This window comes from Astatotilapia calliptera, chromosome 3 (assembly GCF_964374335.1).
Source record: "Astatotilapia calliptera chromosome 3, fAstCal68.1, whole genome shotgun sequence".
Classification (NCBI taxonomy): domain Eukaryota; kingdom Metazoa; phylum Chordata; class Actinopteri; order Cichliformes; family Cichlidae; genus Astatotilapia; species Astatotilapia calliptera.
This window is the reverse complement of record NC_137424.1, coordinates 74,848,459-74,870,927: the sequence shown is the minus strand read 5'-3', so window position 1 is coordinate 74,870,927 and position 22,469 is coordinate 74,848,459. Positions and strand designations below refer to the sequence as shown.

The window sequence follows — 22,469 nt, the reverse complement described above, 5'->3', positions numbered from 1 at the left end:
TCGCGGGGGGAGCACCCTAAGCAGAGAAGCCCAGATCTCCCTCTCCCCAGCCACCTCCTCCAGCTTATCCAGGGGAACACCAAGGTCCCTTCCCAGGCCAGCCGAGAGATATAATCTCTCCAGCGTGTCCTGGGTCTGCTCCAGGGCCTCCTCCCGGTGGGACATGTCCGGAACACCTCACCCAGGAGGCGCCCAGGAGGCATCCTTGTCAGATGCCTGAACCACCTCAGCTGACTCCTTTCGATGTGGAGGAGCAGCGGCTCTACTCTGAGAACTTCTCACCCTATCTCTAAGGGAGAGGCCAGCCATCCTTCGGAGGAAGCTCATTTCTGCCGCTTGTATCCGCGATCTCGTTCTTTCGGTCACTACCCACAGCTCGTGGCCATAGGTGAGGGTAGGGATGTAGATCGACCGGTAAATTGAGGGCTTCGCTTTTACACTCAGCTCCCTCTTCACCATGACGGATGAGTGCAGCGTTCGCATCACTGCAGCCGCAGCACCAACCTGTCTGTCGATCTCCGGCTCCCTTCTCCCATCACTCGCAAACAAGACCCCGAGATACTTGAACTCCTCCACTTGGGGCAGGAACTCATCCCCGACCCGGAGTGGGCACCCTTTTCCGGCTAAGGACCATGGCCTCAGATTTGGAGTTTCTGACCTCATTCCCGCTGCTTCACACTCGGCTGCAAAGCGTTCCAGTGTGAGCTGGAGGCCCTCACCCGATGAAGCCAACAGAATCACATCATCTGCAAAAAGCAGAGATGAGATTCTGAGGCCACCTAAGTGAAAGCCCTCCGCCACATGGCTGCACCTAGAAATCCTGTCCATAAAAATTATGAACAGAACCGGTAACAAAGGGCAGCCCTGGCGGAGCCTATCACCCACCGGGAACGAGTCCGACTTATGCAAACCAAGCTCTTGCAACGGTTGTATAGGGATTGAATGGCCCATAGCAATGGGCCAGACACCACATTCTCCCGCAACACCTCCCACAGGACACCTCGAAGGACACGGTCGGACTGCCAGTCCACAGGTACTGCCCCTGATCTCCACGCAACATTGCAGAGGCGTGTCAACCAGGACAACCCTACAACGTCCAGGGCCTTCAGGAACTCGGAGCTCTTCCACCAAGGAGTTGTTTAACTGCCTCAGTGACCTCGCCCTGGAAATTGGCGGGTCTTTCCCCTCATCCCCAGACTCTGCTTCCTCCTCGGAAGACGTGTCAGTGGGATTAAGGAGGTCCTCGAAGTATTCCTTCCACCGCCTGACAATTTTCTCAGTCGACGTCAGCAGCGCTCCGCCAGCACTATACACAGTGCAGGTAGAGCACGGCTATCCCCTCCTGAGACGCCTGATGATTTGCCAGAATCTCTTCGAGGCAGTCCGAAAGTCTTTTTCCATGGCCTCTCCGAACTCATCCCACATCCGAGTTTTTGCTTCAGCCACTGCCCGAGTCGCATTACGCTTGGCCTGTTAATACCTGTCGGCTGCCTCCGGAGTCCCACAGGCTAACCAAGCCCGATAGGACTCCTTCTTCAGCCTGGTGGCTCCCTTCACCTCTGGTGTCCACCATTTGGTTCGGGGATTACCACCACGGCAACTACCTTGCGGCCGGAGCTCAATGCAGCAACTTTGGCAATGGAGACGCTGAACATGGTCCATTCGGGCTCAATGTCCCCCGTCTCCCTCGGAATGCTGTTGAAGCTCTGCCGGAGGTGTGCGTTGAAGATCTCGCGGACTGGGGCCTCTGCTAGATGTTCCCAGCACACCCTCACTACGTGTTTAGGTGCACCGGGTCCGTCCAGCGTCCTCCCACGCCACCTGATCCAACTCACCACCAGGTGGTGATCAGTTGACAGCTCAGCCCCTCTCTTTACCCGAGTGTCCAGAACATATGGTCGCAGGTCTGGTGATACGATTATAAAATCGATCATTGACCTGCGGCCTAGGAGAGTCCTGGTGCCACGTGCCACTTATGGACACTCTTATGTTCGAACAAGGTGTTCGTTATGGCCAAACTGTGATTTGCAAAGAAGTCCAATAACAAAACACTGCTCGGGTTCAGATCAGGGAGGCCGTTCAATCACGCCCTCCCCGGGTCTGGCTCTAGGGCGGGGCCCCGGTAACCCTATCCCGGGCAGGGTAAACTGTTCCCTCGATGTTCTCTTCATAAGGGTCTTCTGAATCGCTCTTTGTCTGGTCCCTCACCCAGGACCAATTTGCCATGGGAGACCCTACCACGGGGCAAAAGCCCCCAGACAACATAGCCCCTGGGATCCCTGGGACACACAAACCCCTCCACCACGATTAGGTAGCGATTCATGGAGAGAAAGTCAAACTAATTTTAAATATTCTTTTGAACTCTACTGCATCTCTTTTTAAGACAGTAATTTTAATACATGGAGCTTTCTGGGGGAGTTTGCTGACAGTTTGACTAAATTCAGTTCACAACAGTTGTCTCAGGTTGCTTTCTATATGATGCACCCTACAGTCTTGCAGCATTAAAAGCAAAGTTGAGAGCTTAACATGCAAGTATAGAAATCATTAGTGATGTCATCTTTCATGTACAGTTTATATTTATGGAAGCAAAAATGAATCACTTCCTCTCACGAGTCTAATCGTAACAATCATTTCAACATGGACCAAGACAATTCTTTACTCTGAGCATTACAAGGTATCATGTATAACAACATATAACTGGTTATAATCCTGTCTGCATATGTCCAGGTCTACAACATGTTCTTCTTAACAAGAGCTTGTAACATGGGATTGCTGCACAGTCTGTGTGATGATATATAAAGAGTGTGTATATAGATGATACAGTCACTTTCACATACGTGACAGGATCGGAGCAAGGAGGTCTTAAGTAGTCACATATTTTGGACAAAGTTTCATACTGGCATTTCATTTGTGTTTCACCCAGAAGTGTAAACAAAAGTTGCATCCAAATATTTATGATCAGCAGAAAGCATGCCAACAAGAGGAAAGTGAAACCAGTCGCTTTTTCTCATCTGTGATTTCCTCAGGAAATACCAAATATTAGTTTATTAGATCTTAGATTTTGCACATTGGCAGAGGCCACTTGTAATGCTGATGCAGCTGTGTAGAGTATTTCTATTCCGGGTGTCAGTAGTCACTAAAAGTGATCTTTTAAGCTAAGCATGAAATATGTAGAAGTACAAACAATTTAAGGATGATCAACCAGCAAGACTCACCTCTGTTTCTGCAGTTTTCAGTGAGCAAGTAAAGCTGCTTGAGTAGTTATGCCCATCTGGTTTAACAGTATTGCTGCACATCAGGAAACACACAGTGATCACACCACTAACAGGCACTCTGACTTATTTCCTGCTTGTCTTCCCTGCTAAATAGGGCCAACATGTTTCTAATACAGGCATGCAATTTTCTGATCAGTTGTGATATATGCCATTTTTCTCAGATGACCTCATGATGAGAATGAGGACCCAAGCACATACAAAATGGCGTGAAGGTGTATGTTAAAAAAAAGCTAGCCTTTATTATTGGCTTTACACAACACTACAAAGTAATGAGACATGAAACATGAAGGAAACACAGATGGAGATGAAGAACAGAGGTAAACACACATAACAAATATGCACAAAGGGAAAATGAGGAAATGGGAGGGAGACACAGCTGACACAAATCAGACACGAGCAGGAAGAAGCAAAACAATACACTGATGCAGGGCACAGGACTGTCAAAGTAAAATAAGGACAAACATCAAACCAGGGACACTAGACACAACACAAGAAACACAAGAGATGCAGAGAGCACACCTAAACACTGGAAATAGTTAACAAATAACCAGGAAACAAGATCAAATTGTGACTATTAATAAACACAAACATAACCACAGAGTCACTAGACTCCAGACCATAACAGTTTGATGTTATCTTCTATTTTAACTGCATTAGTCAGCCATTTAAACCACCCACACCAGCCCATCTTCATCTTCATCTTGATCCTTACGTCTGTCTTTTTTTACTAAAACACACATTTTGCAGGATGTTGCTGGCACAGCAGTGGCAGAGGCCCCTCTGGCTTTTGGATGAGATTTAAAGTCAGTGTCATAGATGTCAGTCTTCATGAAGATCTATATGAGAGTTAAATCAATACATACACACGCCCACATAGACAGCATCAGTGTTACTGTTGCTATTTTGCTACTGTGGCCGATCAGCTCACAGTGTCACCCTGTATATTATCTCTTCCTCGTTCTGTTGCACTGGTGTTAGGTACTAACATGCAAATTAGTACCTAACACCAGTGCAGTAATTAACCATTGCAGGTTGATTACTGGTGGTTCCTCTCTCTGCTATAATTGAACTGGTCTCCTGTGCTCATTGATTCATTCATTGGTCTTTCCTGGAGTTTGCTGCTCTCACTGGACAAGCAGTCGACCAATTTACTTGTCACCTTGCAGTGGCAATGCAGTAGTCTTCAGGGGTTACCTGAGTTTAATTACTGATTGACTACACCCAGTGAGTTTTGGATAAAGGTGTCTAAGGCTACGGTCCCACTGCAGGTCATAATGCTTAATTCCGTTTTTTTGATCGAATCTGATTTTTTTTGTCCAGTTGTTCACACTACAAATAAAATGTGACACCAAACGCACTCTAGTGTGAACTGTTCACGGCCCTCAAAGCAAAAGAAGTCATCACACACAACATGCTTAGACCCAGACCAAACAGTATTGTTTGACTGATGGCCCTTAACCCTTTAAGACCTACCATAGAACCAAGTCCGCCAGAGCTTATATTATATTTTGACATGCTGTAGTGCCATTTTTGGGAGCATTTCAAGTTGCTATACATCAATACAACCATTATAGCCCAAATTTTAATAATATGTCTGTCACGGTTCTGGGTCAGTTTCGATTTTTAGTTTATTTTTGAATGATTGGTTTGGTTTTGGGCGCTATGAGTATTATTATTATAATGATGATGATGATGATTAGAATTCTATGTTTCTGTTTATTCATGTTTAAGGATTTGTTCTCGGTTGTATCTCACGTTTAGTTTAGTTCAGGTTCCATGTGTCATTCTCTGTCTGTCTGTCTCTCAGTGTCAGGTGTGCGTCTTGGTGTAGTGTTCTCATTTCCTGTTTTATTGTGAAGGTCTGCGTCTCATGCGAGTGTGTTCAGTTTTACCTCTGTCTGGTCTTGTTGATTATTCCCAGCTGTGTCCACCACCTGTGTGTAATTCCCCTGTGTTTCTCTGTGTGTATTTAAGTCGTGTCCTCTGTCATTGTAGTTGCTGCTCCGTCTGTGTATCCACCATGTTTCATCCATGTGTTCCCTGCTGTCTACCATCGTCTGCCTCTGCTCGCCGTCCTTCATGTTCTGGTTTCTGCGCTGTAGTTCAGTTGTTTTCCAGTGTAGTTTGTCTTCGTTTGCCACTTTCCCTTTGCCGTTTATTCAATAAACCACCTTCACTTACTGAAACACGGCATGATGGCGCTTGTGTTTGGCTTCGCCGCTGCCGGGTGTAGTTGGTCTCGCTCTATTGTCGTGTTTTTTCTTTCTACTCTGCTGTTTTTTAACTGTTTTAATGATGTACTGGCTGCCTTGGTCTACGATCGTCTGACGCTGTTATCCATCCGTTCCTCAAGGACGGCCAAAGATGTTTTTTCTCCTTCCTTTTGTGGGACTTTCCATTCTCCACACTTTTCTCCGCACTCCTTTGGTACCTTCCACCCTCTGCCTGTGACTGGATCTTCGGCCAGCGCTTTCAGCGTTCCCCGTAGACTACGGAGAAGAAGAGGAAAGAGATCGGGCATCCAGGTGAAGCTTAGGCTCCTCTGGCGGCGGGGACGAATTGGAAAGCGATGTCGGGCGTTTTCCGTTGCCTACGCACATGACAGCTATATGGAGAGGAATCTGTCTCCCAAGGCCCTACTTGGATATAGGGGGCCCGGCTCTCCAAGGCCGTGTTATCTCAGAAGGGTTCATCCAGACTCTCCTGCCGACTGGCTCTTCATCCCCTCGGTGAGTGGAATATATGAACGTGAAGGGTCTGATCCCGAGAATTTACGCCCTTTAATTCGAGAAACTCTAGCTTCTTCCAACAACAATGTTTTCACCCCGCTGTCTATGGCGCTCTTTAATGCCCGATCTTTGACGAATAAATCGTTTGTGCTTAACGATTTTATTGTTTCTAAAAATCTGGACTTCCTGTTCTTGACTGAGACCTGGCAACGGGGGTCGGATTATTCGTCTACTATTGAAATGTGCCCAAATGGCTTCTCTGTCATTAGCCAGCCTCGAGGATCTGGTCGTGGAGGAGGCCTCGCGGTGGCATATCGGAGCCGTTTTAACTGCCGTTCAGTGAAAGTTGGACACTTTCTGTCTTTTGAACTGCAGCTCATCAAAATTGGAAAGAAGGATCCTTTTTACTGTGCGTTGGTCTATCGCCCTCCTGGCCCAAACAACTCGTTTTTAGCCGAGTTTAGTGATTTTCTGTCCTCTACTATGAGGTTGTCTAAATTGCTTCTTGTGGGAGATTTTAATATACATATTGATGATGAGTCCGACCTCTTTGCTAGGAGTTTTACCAGTATCATGGACTCTTTTCATTTTATCCAACATGTATCTGGCCCCACACATAACAAAGGCCATACACTGGACCTTGTTTTTTCTTTGGGTCTGAATATTGATTATATCTGTTCTAAGGACATTTTTATTTCTGACCATTATTGTGTCTTTTTTAATATGTCTTTTTATGAGCCTATGTCTCCTGTTCATCGGACAGTTATTTCCCGCACTTTAGACTCCTCCACAGCACAGAAGTTCTCTGATGTTTTTAATTTAACATTATCCCCACAAAACGATGTTGATTTTTCTATAGATCTATTCAATTATCATTGTCTTTCGATCTTAGATGAAATCTGTCCGATTAAAATGAGACCTGTGCCTGTTTCCAAGTCTGTACCCTGGTTAAATGACAACATTCGTCTTATAAAACGTAATTGTCGTAAAACTGAGCGGTTATGGAGGAAAACTCACTTAAATGTTCATCTCCTCTATTTAAAGGATCTTTTGGCCTCCTTTAACAATGCTATTAGAGTTGCGAGGGCTGCTTACTTTTCTCAGTTGGTTGCAAGGAGCAGAGGTAATCCTAAAGTTTTATTTGATACTATTACTAATATTATTACTCCTGCTCCACCTGCTGCTATTATTTCTTCTGTTGAAGATTGTGAAACTTTTCTTGCTTTCTTTTTAGAAAAAATTAGCAACATAAGGAAAAACCTGTCTTTTTCAGCGTCTGCGCTGTCTGTTCCCACGCCAGCTCGGCCTGTTGTTTTAGAAGGTTTTTCACCTGTTTCACTACCAGAGCTGGGAAAAATAGTTAGTGCAACAAAATTATCCTCTTGCTCTCTTGATTTTTTACCTGCATCATTATTTAAATATGTCTTTTACTCTACTGGTCCCTGTATTCTTACTATAATTAATACCTCCTTGGCCTCGGGCATAGTCCCTGCCTATTTTAAAACTGCTGTTATACATCCCTTGTTAAAAAAGCCTATGCTGGACCCATCTCTCACTAGCAATTATAGACCGATCTCAAAAATTCCGTTAATTGCTAAGATTCTAGAGAAGATCGTGGCTAAGCAGCTTACAGCAGTTTTAGATAAATATAGTATTTTCGACAAATTTCAATCTGGCTTTCGTAAAGTTCATTCCACTGAAACAGCCCTTCTTAGAGTTTCTAATGACATTTTGTTACAAAACGATGCAGGTAAATGTTCTGTTCTCTTAATGTTGGATCTTACGTCGGCCTTTGATACTGTTGACCACTATATTTTACTTAACAGGCTGAAACACTGGGTTGGTGTCTGTGGGACTGCATTGAAATGGTTCTCCTCGTATCTCTCTGAACGATATTCTTCTGTGGCAGTTTCTAAGTATAGATCATCTTCTGCGTCCCTGTCTTTTGGTGTGCCACAAGGCTCTGTGCTAGGGCCATTACTGTTTTTAGTTTATTTACTCCCTCTTCAGCACATTTTGAGCCCTTTTGAGGATATTTGTTACCATTGTTATGCAGACGATATCCAACTCTATATATCTTTTAAACCGGAAGAGGCTTCTAAGCTGCGGCTTTTAAATGTGTGCTTGGAAACCATTAAAGGCTGGATGGCTGAAAACTTCCTCCAACTAAATGAAAGTAAAACCGAAGTCCTCTTATGTGCCCCAGATAGACATATACCCAGTATAATAAATGCTCTTGGTCCTCTTTCAACGTTTGTAAAACCATCTGTCAGGAACTTAGGGATTATCCTTGATCCTGCTCTTACGTTAGATAGTCATGTTAAATCTCTTGTTCGGTCTTGCTTTTATCATTTAAGAAATATTTCTAAATTGAGCTCTATTATATCCTATACCGAACTGGAGATTGTTATTCATGCTTTTATCTCTTCACGACTGGACTATTGCAATTCCCTGTTTACTTGTTTAAATAAAGGTTCTTTGGAGCGTCTGCAGATCGTTCAGAATGCTGCAGCAAGACTTTTGACGAAAGCTTCTAAATTTTCACATATAACACCGTTGCTCATGCAGTTACATTGGCTTCCTGTTGAATTTAGAGTCCAGTTTAAGATTTTGGTTTTAACTTTCAAGGCTCTTCAACAACAAGCACCACCATATATCATTGAACTTTTACAGCCCTATGCCCCTAGTAGGTCTCTGAGGTCGAGTAGTCAGGGCCTACTTGTCATTCAGTATACGAGACTGAAAACTAGGGGTGATAGAGCTTTTGCTACTGTGGCCGCCAGACTGTGGAATTCCCTTCCTCAGGACTTACGATCCGCTGATTCATTGATTACTTTTAAAAAACAGCTAAAAACACATCTTTTTAAAACTGCCTTTTGCTAACTTTGTTTGTATTTTGTCTTTTTAATCTGTTATATCTTGTAAAGCACTTTGTGATCTCTATCTAGAAATGTGCTATATAAATAAAATTTTACTTACTTACTTACTTACTTCACACCTTCACGACTGCCTGCATTTGGACCCTCCTTCATTTCTTCCACATGGCTCTTCTCACTCGCCGTGACAGTACGGACCAGCCAGATATGGATCCAGCGGCAGTCACCCCACCCACGGAGCTTCGGAATTTCATAACGAACTCAGCTTCAAAATTAATCAACCTGTGGTAAGAGCATGAGGAAGAAACATTTCTCTACATTCTGGAAGCCAGGCTACAACAGCTTATTTCCGATTATCCCTGGCTATTGGACTCACTGCACCCACTGGTACAAAAACTTCATCCTCCACGAACTCCACCTTCACCCCCCCGCCGCTACCGCCCGCCCGCTCGCTTCCACGGAGTACGTGCCATCCGAACCGCCGGACGAGGGATTACCCGGCCCGTCGGAGCCATCTCCGAAAAGAAAGCGACGTTCCCGCCGTCGGCGTAGCACCCCACAGCCGGATGTCGGGACATGTAAGCCACCGGCAGTGGTGAGTGAGAGGGACACTGTTTTTGCGTTGCCAGAAACAAGCACGATTTATTCTGGGGCCATTTTCTGTGTTTCCACTGAAACTGATAGTGGTTTTTCTATGGCCGCTGCTTCAAAGACTGTTTCTTCTGCCCTCAGTTCAGTCGGCAATAGCTCAGCAGCCTACTCACTCATTCATTCAGTCTTCATCCTCACTGCCGCATTACAAGCAGGGAACACGCTTCATACAAACTTTTGCTGGTTCTCTTAAGCTGGACATCTCTGAGACAATTGCTCCCTCTAGGGCCTCCCCAGAGGCTGGGTGTCGCTCACCAGCCAACTCCACCAGTGACAATATCTGCATTAAGTGCATAGTAATTACATAAATTGCAAAAAAGTGCAATAAACTGCAAAACAATTGAAAATCGTTTTTGTTTCTTTAACATATATTTCTAGTTAGAGAAATTTAAGAGGCTTAACCCTCAAAACTGTAAATACAAAAAAGTTGCACAAAATAGTTTCCCACCACAGGAAATTTATTTTGAGTGTCTTCATAGTTTTATTTTTGAAATACACCATTTTTACATACTGCAGGAAAAACAAAAATAAATATTATAATGCAGATTTGCAAAAAAGCAGCATATGCATCAAAATAAATTATTTCCAGCAGTGCAATTTGACTTCTAAGCATCCCAGAAACGACACAGAAAGTCATAAAGTCAAAGATAACTTTTAAAAACACCAGTATAGGCTCATGAGGCCATTAAGGTAAAAAACTACATTTCCGTGAAAATGACGTCACTTCCGGTTTCGGGCAGGTAATGGCGGACATGCGATAGTTCACGCTGACGTCTAGTCCAATGTAGGAAGTGTTATGAACAGCTGATCGGATCGGCAAAGGGTGTTTCTGGAATATTATGTTTTTGTTGCTGCAAGTGCTTTTTATGCAGTTTTTGCAAAGCTATATGTGGAAGTAAACTGTGACCGAGGACAAGCTGATGGCATAAGATGTAAGTACAACTCCTCCGGTTTCATTTGCAAAAAACAAAATATTGCGCTAGCTTACGTGGTTGCAGTGCTAACGGGTTTTAAAAATAGCTACGCAAAACGGAGCGTGCCCGCTCCGACTGGCTTTAAAGGGCTAATATGAAGACTTGTTTCGGACTTTACGTTTCCCAATTTTGTTTTAAGTTATAAATTTACTTTGTTATTTACGAATGGCCTTATAATTATCCTTATTGCTGTTTTAGAGGAGCGGTGCTTCAAAGGATAGTTGCAGATTTCTGTCAGAATCTACAGATTGTACAGTACAAATAAAATGTTCGCGTTTCTTGAGCTTTGTCTTTCTATCAGTTTCACTGACATCTACACTGAATGGCCAGGAAATGGCCTGCATTTGTATAGTTTGTATAAACTATACAAATGCAGGCCATTTATATTAGATGCTGGCATGACCACAGTGAACACATCTGCTGTGGCTCACAGTGGTTCAAGGGACGCTCAGGGAGTTTGTGTGTTCGCTCAGACACGTGAAAAATTAGAGGGAACATTGATGACCAGTGTTATCAGCCAAACCCAAACACACTGCAGCAAGAAGCTCCATCAGTGTCACACTAACTCGAGTCAAAAAGAAGCAGCACAAGTTTAAAAGAATAAAAAGTCACTGATGGATATAAAGGACATTTTATCTGTTCAGTCTCTTCATATGTCTCATGTTCACATGTTCCATATCTTAACTGTGTGTAGCAACAACAGATAACACACATGTGTGGGCCTCATCTGAGCTCTGACACATGTAGCTCAGTGACAGCACTGTCTCTCTCTGCCTCTCTGTCTACATGGCTGTGGACAAAAATATAAACACTGAGGCTTCAAAATGCAGCATCTACAACACTGTCACTCTGCCTCCACCATGGAGACAGTCTCCATGGTGATGAGTACAACTGGCAGCTGAAACTGTTGTGAACTTCTCCATGAGTCATATTTCCTGTTTCAGAGCTGCTGATTGGCTCTTTGGGCCCTTTACCTTCAGGAGGTCATGGACGAAGCACTGAAGTCGTTTATCACGTAAAAAATATATTTAGTTTATAATAATTTGATTTATTTTTATTTATTTATTTATTTATTTATTTATTTATTTAGGACAGTGCATGTTAATGAACATACATGTAAAAAAAAAAAAGATTTATAGCCAAAGGCTAATTTCCATCTGTTGTTAAATAATAAAATATTAATAAAAACTGGAGGTTTTTATTTAGAATTTAGATTTTAAGCTATTTATGCCTTTTTTGCTGCTCTTTTTTAAACTTATTCCCTTTAAACTGTATTTATTCTTTTTAAAATATATTGGTTATTGCACTGTAGAGGCTGCTGAGGAACAGTATTTCGTTTCAGGCTGTGTAACACGAAATGACAATAACCAATAAAGTCTTGAGAGCTGCCATCATTGTTCCAGCAGGAGGCAGTAAAACACCAAACTGCACCTGTTGTGCTGAAAAGATGTGAGCATGTGCAGTAACCCAGTAAGTTACCTGAATATCTCTCTCTCTCACACACACACACACACACACACACACACACACACACACACACACACACACACACACACACACACACACACACACACACACAAAGTACTGATACTAATGACTCGCTCTCACATCTATTTGGGTTTAATGTCAGGGTATATTTGTGGATGAAAGTTTTGGTAGGACACATGATGTGGACAGTCTGGTAATCCCAGAATATTTTAATGTAAGAAAACTCCAGACAGCTCTGGAGAAAGTTTCAGAGTAAAAGCCCTGGAGTGTTTTACATGTTATTCTGTTGGATTAAATCTGACGGAGCTGATTCATAAACACTTCACTGCCAGGTATCAGGTGACCTGCAGAGACTGATCCTACAAACACTCAGAAACAGAGTAAACCAAACTGCACCACAGTGATCACACGAAACCTTCCTGACATGAACACAGCTCCTCAGTAAAAACTGTGAACCAGCAGAGAGACTACACCCAGCACCATACACCACCTCTCTGACACAGTACACCCTCGAGCAGGTGGTGTCCCCATAAACAGTCTGAGAAGCTCTGATTATTTACTATGTTCAAACAAACTGAGTGTCCACAAACGTCTGAGCTCACAGTGAGAGCTGCTGGCACAGTTTGGAGGTGTTCTGCCCCCTGCTGGACACACAGAGCTACAACATGAGGATCAGAGGAGGCTGGTGCTGCTTCACCTTTAGACACAAGAAGGAGGTCAAAAAATGTAGAAACAGAGATTGTTTTTAAACCTGTAAAGGGGGAAATCCTGACGAACCAATCCACAGCCAGAAAAGAAGTCTAACTCTGTGCTGCTCCAATCAGGAATCAGCTCTGTTACTGTGTGAGTGTGTAAAGTCACAGAGTAGCTGGTTTCAAATGTATCTATAAAGTTTATTTACATTTTATTTAGGCTTCAAAAAACAGTCCAAGTTTATTTCTTTGGACTTTGTTCACTTAATGGATGTTTCCCTGCATTTCTATTTTCACACAGTTTATTTCTTACAGCAGGAAAACTGAACAGAATGTATGTAAGAGGTCAGAGTGAGGATGACGTCACTTAATACAGGAAATACATGTTTGTCTGTTTTGATGATGAAGGACTTCTTCAGCTCTGTAAACAGCTACACTTGAGAGGACAGAGGTGATTTCATGGATCAATAACAATGTGTTTATCAGCTTTCATCATCGCAGTGCAGACATGACGTCAGATCTATCAGAGTGAAGGCCGTCTCTCTGATGACGTCACAGAGCAGAGTCCTTCTGTCCAATAAAGGATCTCAGATCAGCTGCTGCCATCTTGTGGCCACAGTTGGTTACTGTCTCTGAAAGTTGTCTCATGTTTCCTGTTGTCCTGCTAACAAAGGCTGGAGCTCATCATGCTGAGAGGGCAGCAGCATTTTGTGGCTCTTCACACATGTTCATTATATTCTGATGATCCTGGATGGAGACAAACTACAGATAAGTGTGTTCAGCCCAACTAGTTTATCTCATTACAGCAGTTTGATGTTTCCCTTTGAATCCCCCTGAAGATCCTGACAGTGAAGCACGTACATAATACTCCAGCCTTTCAACTCTGAGCTTATTTAGTTCTATTAATACACTGAAATCTCATTTGTGTCATGAAGAAAGTCTTTAATCAAACAGAATTCAAAGATCAGAAACATTTCATATATGGAGTTAAACATGAATCATTGTTTCAACAACATTTTTATTGTTGTCATAAACAGACAAGAAGACAACAACAAACTGCTCCTCCCATTCAACACATGTCAGTCCATATCCCAGCAAACTAAATCATCTCCATTTACACATCAAATAGAAACATGAATCACTTGTAATGATTAGAAACTTGATAGAATTTCAAATCTAGTTTGGGGAGTCATTCAGTGAGAAACAGTGAAATGATTTTCCATGTGAAAAGGTGGACAGCAGAAACAGAAAGAAACAGTGAAACTAAAAGAGAAACAAAGAGCTTTGGAACAACGAGGCAGCAGGAGGACAGCTGCAGTTTAACAGCTTCAACTCACTGACAGGAAACAACATTAGAAACATCATCATCCTCAACTCATCTGCTGCACTGACACTGACACCTTCAACGGACACGCCTTCAGTTTATCAGCAGTTTCAATTTATGGAAACATCCTGTGAGTGAAAGTGTGTGTGAAGGTGTGTATGTGTGTGTTAGTATCAGGATCAGAGAACGACAGCTTTCCTCTGTTCCAGTCCAGATTCACTCTGATCCTCTGGAGCTTCTTCTGGACTGAGAGAGCAGTTGACGGACCTGATCTTGAATATGGTCAAAATGTATCTGTATTGAATCATCAACATTTGTTATAATTTTAAATCTAGCTTCGGGAGTCAGTTCCCCCCATGTACTGTCTCCAACATCGAAATCCCAGCTGTGAATCTCTGAGTTAAAGCCCTCAGAGCCCAGGACAGAGTAGGAATAATCAATCCTCTCTGGATTATCAGGAAGCTGCTGCCTCTCTCCTCCTCGTCTCACACTGGTCAGATCTTCAGACAGGATGAGGTTTGGACCAGCAGTGTTTGGGTCCAGAATGAGAGGAGTGTAGGAGACCATGTCCTTCATGTTGTTGCAGATGTTGAAGGTCAGGTTGCCCAGGTGTTTGGCCTGGTCTATCAGAGCTCCTGAGGGCAGCTGTGGATCATCCAGCAGGGGGCAGCGCTGGACTCTTTCCACTGCAGCCTTGTAGTTGTGCAGGAATGAGACGTCTTCAGCTCTCAGCTCCTCCTCTGTGGCTCTGACTGTGTCTGAAAGAGCTGCTATCTCTCTGCTCAGAGCCTCCATCTTCTCCTTCATCATCCCACTCTTCTGCTCCTCTTCCTCCCTCAGTGCAGCCAGCCTGGCCTCCTCTTCCTCTGCTAGAAACTGCTGAAGCTTCTTAAACTGCTCCTTAATCTGCCTCTCTGTGTGTCGGGCCTGGACCTTAATGTGTTCTGCTGTTTGATCAAACTTCACTTGAACTTCTTCACAAACCTTTAACTTCTTCTTTAAGGGCTCCAGAGTTTCCTGAAGTTCCTTCTTGTGTTGTTGTGCAGCTTCATCGATGGGTCTGAATCTGTGATTGGTGTGTTTTTCTGAGACACAGCAGACGACACACACTGGCTGCTGATGGTCCAGACAGAAGAGTTTGAGTTTCTCAGAGTGCAGACTGCAGAGAGCCTCTGAAGCTCTCTGATCTCTCTCCTGTAAGAAAGACTCACACAGGTTCTTTAAAGCTCGGTTTAAAGGTGGATCATAAACTGATATTTCCTTACAAACTGGACACTCGTGTGTTGGTCTCTCTCTCCACCATCTCTTCAGACAGACTTTACAGAAGCTGTGGCTACATGACAGAATAACAGGATCTCTGAAGACCTCCTGACAGACCGGACAGCAGAGATCCTCCTCTGATCTGGAAGCCATTGAGTCTGTGAGTGAAGCTGAAAACAGCAGACAGGAAGTACAGTCAGTCCTGGCTCCCCTCCCTCCTCTACCACCTTCACTGAAACTTCCTTTGAGTCGTGTTTTTGCTCAAACTCACATTCAGTGTGTGGAGCGTCAGCAGCTTGAAGCAGCAGTGTTGGAGTTTTCCACTTTTCTCTCCTGTAGCTGGACTCACTCAGAGGAAGCTGCTAGTTTGGTCGGAGCTCAGTCTGATCGTCTGTGCGTCTCTCTGCACTGAAGAAGAAAAACATCTTGTTTCCTGGTTTTGTTGCATGTAAGTGATGTGAGGGGAGGAGAACAATGTCGCTTTACCTGTAGCCTAGGTGTGCTTCATTCCAGAGTTAGACTTTCATCCTGCCAGCAGCTCAAAAGCTATAAAACAGGTTTTCCTCCATTCCAGATGCACATGTCACAACATTACTCTTAATTTTAATTACTTTTGTAGAATCTATTTAGACTTTGAAGCAAAACTATCAGATTTCTCACATAACTAAAAGATTTAATTTATTTATCAGTAATCATCAGTGCACCTGACTCACATATTTTGGGTAAAACACACTGCTAACCTCAGTAAGGGCCAGTCAAAACACCCTTTACCTCAGGTCACAAATAAGTACAGTATTAAAGTTCTGTGAGTGATGAGACATTCTGTATGATTTTAGGATGGATTTCTTCATTTTAGCCTTGATTTTGATTTTGCTGTATTTCCAAATCTTAGACATAATGGAGGATTTCGGAACATAAAACTTACCAGAAAGTGATTATCATCAACAGTTTGGTTGCTGATGTCATAGCTAAATTTAACCTAAAAAAGATGTGACACCATTAAAAACAGCCAAAAAACTATGCTTGAGACTTGTGTCTTTTAGGGACTTTTCTAACACAAATATCTGCTTTAACTTAAATGAGGACCACAAATGTCCTTTGGAAACTGGTAAATACAATGAACTCTTTGACTAAACATCTGCTTGTGTTAAGGTACGCTTCATGATTTCAAGATTTTTTTTTTTCTCTTGGTGTTCCAGTCCAGTCTTGCTTTTTTCCTGTAAATAAACCTTTTTTTGAGTTTGCTTTGGGTCCAAACCTATGTGGAGCGTCTAGTCTGTGACAGATGATGGATCATGTACAAAAGACGGTTTGTCTCAGGTGAGCCAGATACAAAATCGAAGCATCACAATATTTTCACTACTCAGTCTACATCTCTAATATTTTATTTTGTTTTCCTCTAACACACGAGCACATTTTACAGCAAGTGCAGCAATAAATGTATTGATGGTACATTTTACTGCACTTGTACATCTTGGAAGACTGTGTTGAATCAGCCTATGCATGACCTCTGTTACCTAAGCACTTCCCATCAGGGCCCCCAATGTTCTCAGTACTGCTAAATCTCCTGGGCACTGAGGAATTTCCATTCACAACAAAATGCAGTAAAGTTGTTTTTTTTCTTGTTTGTTTTTTTTTTAAATCTTTGTACGTGTTCATGAAATGATGGTAATCTACAAATAAGTGTGTAAAGCTTATTTGTAATGGGCTAAGTTTCCATTCAGCTTAAACACTCCCAAGAAAATCTCCAGGACTCAGACGATTGGATTCCAGGAGTTTTTATTGGGCACTTTTTTTTTGTGAAAAGACTATGCCTTAGCGGAGGGAAAAGGATTAAACCTGTAACGGTGGAGCTAACGGCTGCATGAGCCCACACGCTAATATCCCGAGTCACACAGGAGATTCACTTCCTGACTCTCAGCGTAAACTGCTCTCATGTTGTCATGGTTACGAAAATACACACACCGCTCTAAGCTACGATAGCGAGATAAAGAGAACACAAAGAACACATTTCTGGGGGCATAACACTCCCCGCTTGGGGTCTTTAAGAGCCCACATCAATTGGCAGAGTCAGACTTTGGAGAAAGATGCAGCACTACTTCTGTAATGGGACGAGAGAATCCTCTTCTATTTCCATCTTTAACGACCTCCACTTCGACTCTCCCGACCAGACCGTCCTTCCCTGGAAAGGCTTTCGTGATGATGCCCATGGGCCACTCATTTCTCTCTGCCCGATCATCCTTTAAGAGAACTACGTCCCCTTCTTGAAGATTCGGCTGTTTCCCTTGCCACTTGTGCCGAAGTTGCAGTGTTTTGAGGTATTCACGTCTCCATCTGTTCCAAAACATGTCTGCCAGGCCCTGAACTTGTTTCCACTCCTCCCTGAAGAGATCTGCTTCCTCGAACTTGCCTGACGGCAAAGGAGGCGCAGAGCCTGTTTTGAGAGTCAGGAGCATGGCTGGTGTGAGGATGCAGGGCGACTCGGGGTCGGATGACACTGGAATGATCGGCCTTGCGTTCATAATTGCTGCTACCTCGGCCATAAGCGTGGTCAGAACCTCGTGCGTCAGGCGAGACTTTCTCTGTTCAAGCAGCATGCAGTCCAAGATACGGCGGGCCGATCATCCTCTCCCATGCGCCACCCATATGGGATGCATGAGGTGGGTTAAACACCCAGGTGCAGCTCTGTTTACTGAGGTACTTCTCCACCCTGTCAAACCCTGAGTTTTCCTTGTCCATCCCCAGCTCACGGGAAGCGCCGACGAAGTTAGTTCTGCAGTCCGAGCGTATCTGCTTCGCGGGGCCCCTGACCGCAAAGAATCTCCTCAAGGCGTTAATAAAGCTGCTGGCACTCATGGCTTCGATCACCTCAATGTGCACTGCCCTGGAACACATACACGAGAACATCACCGCCCATCGCTTGGAGTTCGAAACTCCTCCTCTTGTGCTGCGTGAAACGATGCCCCACGGTCCAAAGACAGATACACTTGAGCTCTTCCACGTAGCACTCACCCTGGACACTCTTTACGATGCACACTTTGGCTTTCAGCAGCTCCTCTTCTGTAGGACGACAGATGTGCCAGCCTCGACATTCGCCCTGCGTCGAGCGAGCGAAGGAGCTAGCTACGTGGATCAAATGTGCAATGGCTGCATGGAGTGTGCTGAACTTGGAGAAGCGTTCAAAGCGTTGAGGGCGTACCACGCCTTTAGCGACATGGGTGAGTTTCGTCGTCACCTGTGGACGCACTTCGGCGTCGATGTCGGGGTCGACAAGATTGTACGTCTCTTGAAGCTCGGATGGATGCCCTGATGCGTCGCAAAGAAAGGCTGGTCCTTTGAGCCATGGTGTACTGCTGAGCAGGGCTGATGCTACAGCTCTTGACCCAACGTCAGCTGGGTTAAGATGCGTTGGAACGTACTTCCACTGGCCGGGAAAGGGTGACTGAAGGATACGTTGGACCCTATTGTGTACGTAGACATAAAATCTCCTTGACTGGTTATGGATGTATCCCAGTATGACCTTACTGTCTGTGTAGTAGGTGATGTTGTCGTACGTTGTGTCCATCTCTGCGACTATCATCTCGGCGATCTCGACGGCGAGCACAGCAGCACAAAGTTCAAGTCTAGGGACAGTTAGGCTAGGTTGGGGAGCCAACTTCGATTTCCCAAAGACAAACCCAATCTCAGTTTGTTCCTGCTTGCCAGTTACCCTGATGTAGGCTACGGCCGCTATTGCTCTGACCGATGCGTCGGCGAAGACGCAGAGTTCTCTCCTTAGGGCGCCTGTGGTGGAGAGGGATGTATAAGGCCGTGGTATTTGGAGCCCCTCCAGGTCTTGAAGAGACTGTTTCCATCTAGTCCACTCGGTCTCCATGTCTTTGGGAAGGGGTGCGTCCCAATCTTCCGCTTGCAAGGTGAGTTCTCTTAGGATCCGTCTTCCATCAACTGTGATGGGTGCTAGAAACCCTAGGGGGTCGTAAAGACTGTTCACGGTCGAGAGTACCCCTCTGCGGGTGAACGGCTCCTGATCGATCTCGATCTGGAACGTGAAAGTGTCCGTGCGCATGTTCCAGAACAGTGCCAGGCTACGCTGGATAGGCAGATCGTCGATGGAGAGATCCAGGCCATTGAAATCCTGAGAGCGATCCTGGGAGGGGAATGCTCTGATGACCGCGGAACGATTTGATGCAACCTTGTGCAGCCTGAGGTTGGAAGCCGCGAGCATCTTCTGCGCTCGCTGGAGAACTGCGATGCCTTCTTCCTCTGTACTGAAAGACTTTAAGGCATCGTCGACGTAGAAATCGCGGTCGACGAATCTCCTAGCATCGCTGCCGTAGTCGGCCTCTGCTGCCTTAGCCGCCCGCCGCAGGCAATACACTGCGACGGCAGGCGAGGGGCTGTTACCAAAGAGATGCACCCGCATCCTGTAATCCACGACGTCAGAGGTAGGGTCATTGTCTCCATACCACAGGAAGCGGAGAAAGTCCCGGTGGTCTTCTTTCACGATGAAGCAGTGGAACATGTGCTCGATGTCGGCGGTGATCGCAACCTGTTCCTTCCTAAACCTCATAAGAACACCTAGTAGGCTGTTATTAAGATCGGGACCACTGAGTAAGACATCGTTGAGCGATACTCCCTCATAGGATGCACTGCTGTCGAAGACCACGCGGATCTTGTCCAGCTTCCGGGGGTGGTACACGCCGAACAGGGGCAAGTACCAACGCTCCTGACCGGGTTGCAAGGGAGGGGCAGCTTCTGCGTGCGCCTTCTTGAGCGTCTTCTCCATAGACTCTAGGAAGTCGGCTTTCATCCGTGGTCGTTTTTCCAGTGAGTGCCGAAGTGAGACGAGGCGTTCGAGAGCCTGTTTCCTGTTGTTAGGGAGTCGCTGCCTCGGTGACCTAAACGGCAAAGGTGCGACCCAACTGTTGGAGCTGTCTTGGCAACACTCGGCTTCCATTATCCTTAGAAACTCCAAATCTTCCCTGGATGGAGCAAGTTTGTGGTCGTTGGGAGTGCGAGCGAAGACGGTTTGCCCCAAATTGTCTCCGATTAGCGTCGTCGGGGTTCGCGCTGGATGTTGTTGATAGTCACGTGCTTGTTCAAACACCTCTGTCACTTTGATCTGGTTGTTACATGGCTGGAGATGGCTTGTACGACCGTTCCCTAGAACGGCCGTTTTGTAGCTTCTCACCTCTGGTGGTCTGTGAGCACCTCCGAGGAACACGTCTCCGACGATGACCCATCCCAGGTCAAGCCTTTGGGCAAAGGGAGCATCTCCTGGGCCGCTTATTTGCTCTCAGACCTTGTGGACCCGTAAGATATCTCTGCCCAGTAAGAGAAGAATGCTGGCGTCTGGGTCCGGAGGTGGTATCTTGTCAGCGATGCGTTTTAGGTGGGTATGATCATAGGCCGCACCGGGGGTGGGAATCTCCGCGCGGACGTTGGGAATTTGGTTACACTCGAGGAGTGCAGGCAGAGAGATATTCAGTTTCTCGTCCAACGGCTCTACGGTGTAGCCGCTGGCTCTCCTTCCTGATGTCTCCGTACGTCCCGCGCAGGTCTTTAGTGTGTATGAGTACGAGCGCCCGGAGATCTTGAAGGCTTCGAAGAATTCTGACCGCGCGAGGGAGCGATTACTCTGCTCATCCAATATAGCGTACATTCTCTTGGCTTCCTCTCTTCGTCCGTTTGGGAACACCCTGACGAGACAGATCTTAGCACATGCACTCAGACCTTCCCCACATACCTGTGTGCACGTTGCGTTGACCTCCTGGTTATCAGCTTTGTCCTCCTCCCCGCTATCCTCTGAGATGGAGGGGAACGATTTAGATTTCCAGGTAGGTGGGTGAGGGTGGAGGGCTGTCACGTGGGCAGCGCTACCACACTCGGTGCATGTTATCTTGGCTGTGCAGTTCTTTGCAAAGTGTTCTGTTGACGAGCAACAGCAAAAGCAGACGTAGTGTTCTTTCAGAAGCTGTTTGCAATCGTCTAAGCTCTTCTCGCGGAAACCTCTGCATTTCCTCAGAGGATGGGTTTTTTTGTGCAGGGGGCAATGTTTATTCGGGTCAATACGTTCCCTGCTTTCCTTAGACTCGAACTTGGCAGTGCCTGAGACTTGTGTTTTGTGGGTGTGAACGGACGTCTTCGTGGGCCTCTCCCATTTATTCATTCTCTCGGTTGGGGGGCTTGGCGTGAAGAGGTTGAAACTTGGGTCCGTACGTGCTTTCGCCTCGGTGCGGATAAAGTTCGCCAGCACGGAGAAAGGTGGGAAGCTGACGAAATGCTCTTGTTTGTATCTCGTCCCGTGGTATAGCCACTTTTCTTGTATGCTGTATGGAAGTTTCTCGATGATGGGCTTAATTCCTCTGGAGGTATCCAAGTACGACATGCCCGCGAGGTAGCCATCTTCTTTAGCGGCTTGTAGCTCTGACAACAGGTCGGCTAGATCCCGGAGTCTCCGTGGATCTTTTGTCGTGAGCTTTGGGAAGCTTTCTGGTTTGCTGAACAGAGCTTGTTCGACGGCTTCTGGGGAGCCATATAGTTCGTCGAGGCGCCCCCATGCTGAGCACAGTCCAATAGTTGGATTCCTGATGTTGACCGTTTTTATTCTTCTTACCTGCTCTGTTGACTCCTTTCCCAGGTGTCTGGTTAGGAGGTCGAGTTCTTCTGCAGCAGACAGGTCTAGATTGGCAATGGCGTTCTGGAACGATGGTTTCCAGGCCCAATAGTTTATTGGCTGGTCGTCATATGCGGTGAGACCTGAAGTCACCAAGTGGTTACGAGCGAGATATTTGATGAGGTCAGTGGTTGTAGAATGGTCGTAATCACCTCCGTAGAGTGCCCCGTGGACGGGCTGATGCGTGGGAAACGTAGAATCTCGTTTGGGGTTCTGCTGTAGGAGTGGAGTTGGAGGGGGGTAGAAGGGTGACTTGGAGCTCTGTCGTGTTGGTGCGTCGCTTCTCCAAGGGCCCTGAAGAGCTTGGTGTGGCGTAATAGCAGCAGGAGCGGCAGCTTGGGTCTGAGCCACGTTATACGGGTGAGTGACTGGCTGAGAAGGGGGAAGGTTATTTTCTGTAGCCGATAGACCCTTGGCGCTCAGGCTGGCATGTTCGGAGACAAAGGTGGCTACGCGCTGGTCTTTGACAGACTGGCGGACCAGGCTGTTAACTTCGCTGTGTACTTCGAGACCCATATCCTGCA

General features: G+C 45.6%; 1 protein-coding gene across 2 annotated transcripts in view; it reads right to left on the bottom strand.

Annotated features, from left to right (window-relative positions):
- LOC113019740 (E3 ubiquitin-protein ligase TRIM35-like) overlaps nucleotides 1-15,689 on the bottom strand; it is a 39,748-nt gene extending 24,059 nt beyond the window's left edge. The window contains exons 1-2 of one of the 2 annotated variants that reach the window (XM_080299236.1): nucleotides 15,541-15,689; nucleotides 13,607-15,439 (exon numbers count right to left, since the gene is read on the bottom strand). In XM_080299236.1, the coding sequence (XP_080155362.1) occupies nucleotides 14,226-15,422 (1,197 nt within the window). In that variant the 5' untranslated portion in view covers nucleotides 15,423-15,439; nucleotides 15,541-15,689 and the 3' untranslated portion in view covers nucleotides 13,607-14,225. Of the gene's footprint in view, nucleotides 1-13,606; nucleotides 15,440-15,540 lie in introns of those variants that run through there. The other variant, XM_080299237.1, reaches the window with a different exon arrangement.
- Nucleotides 15,690-22,469: the final 6,780 nt, after the last annotated feature.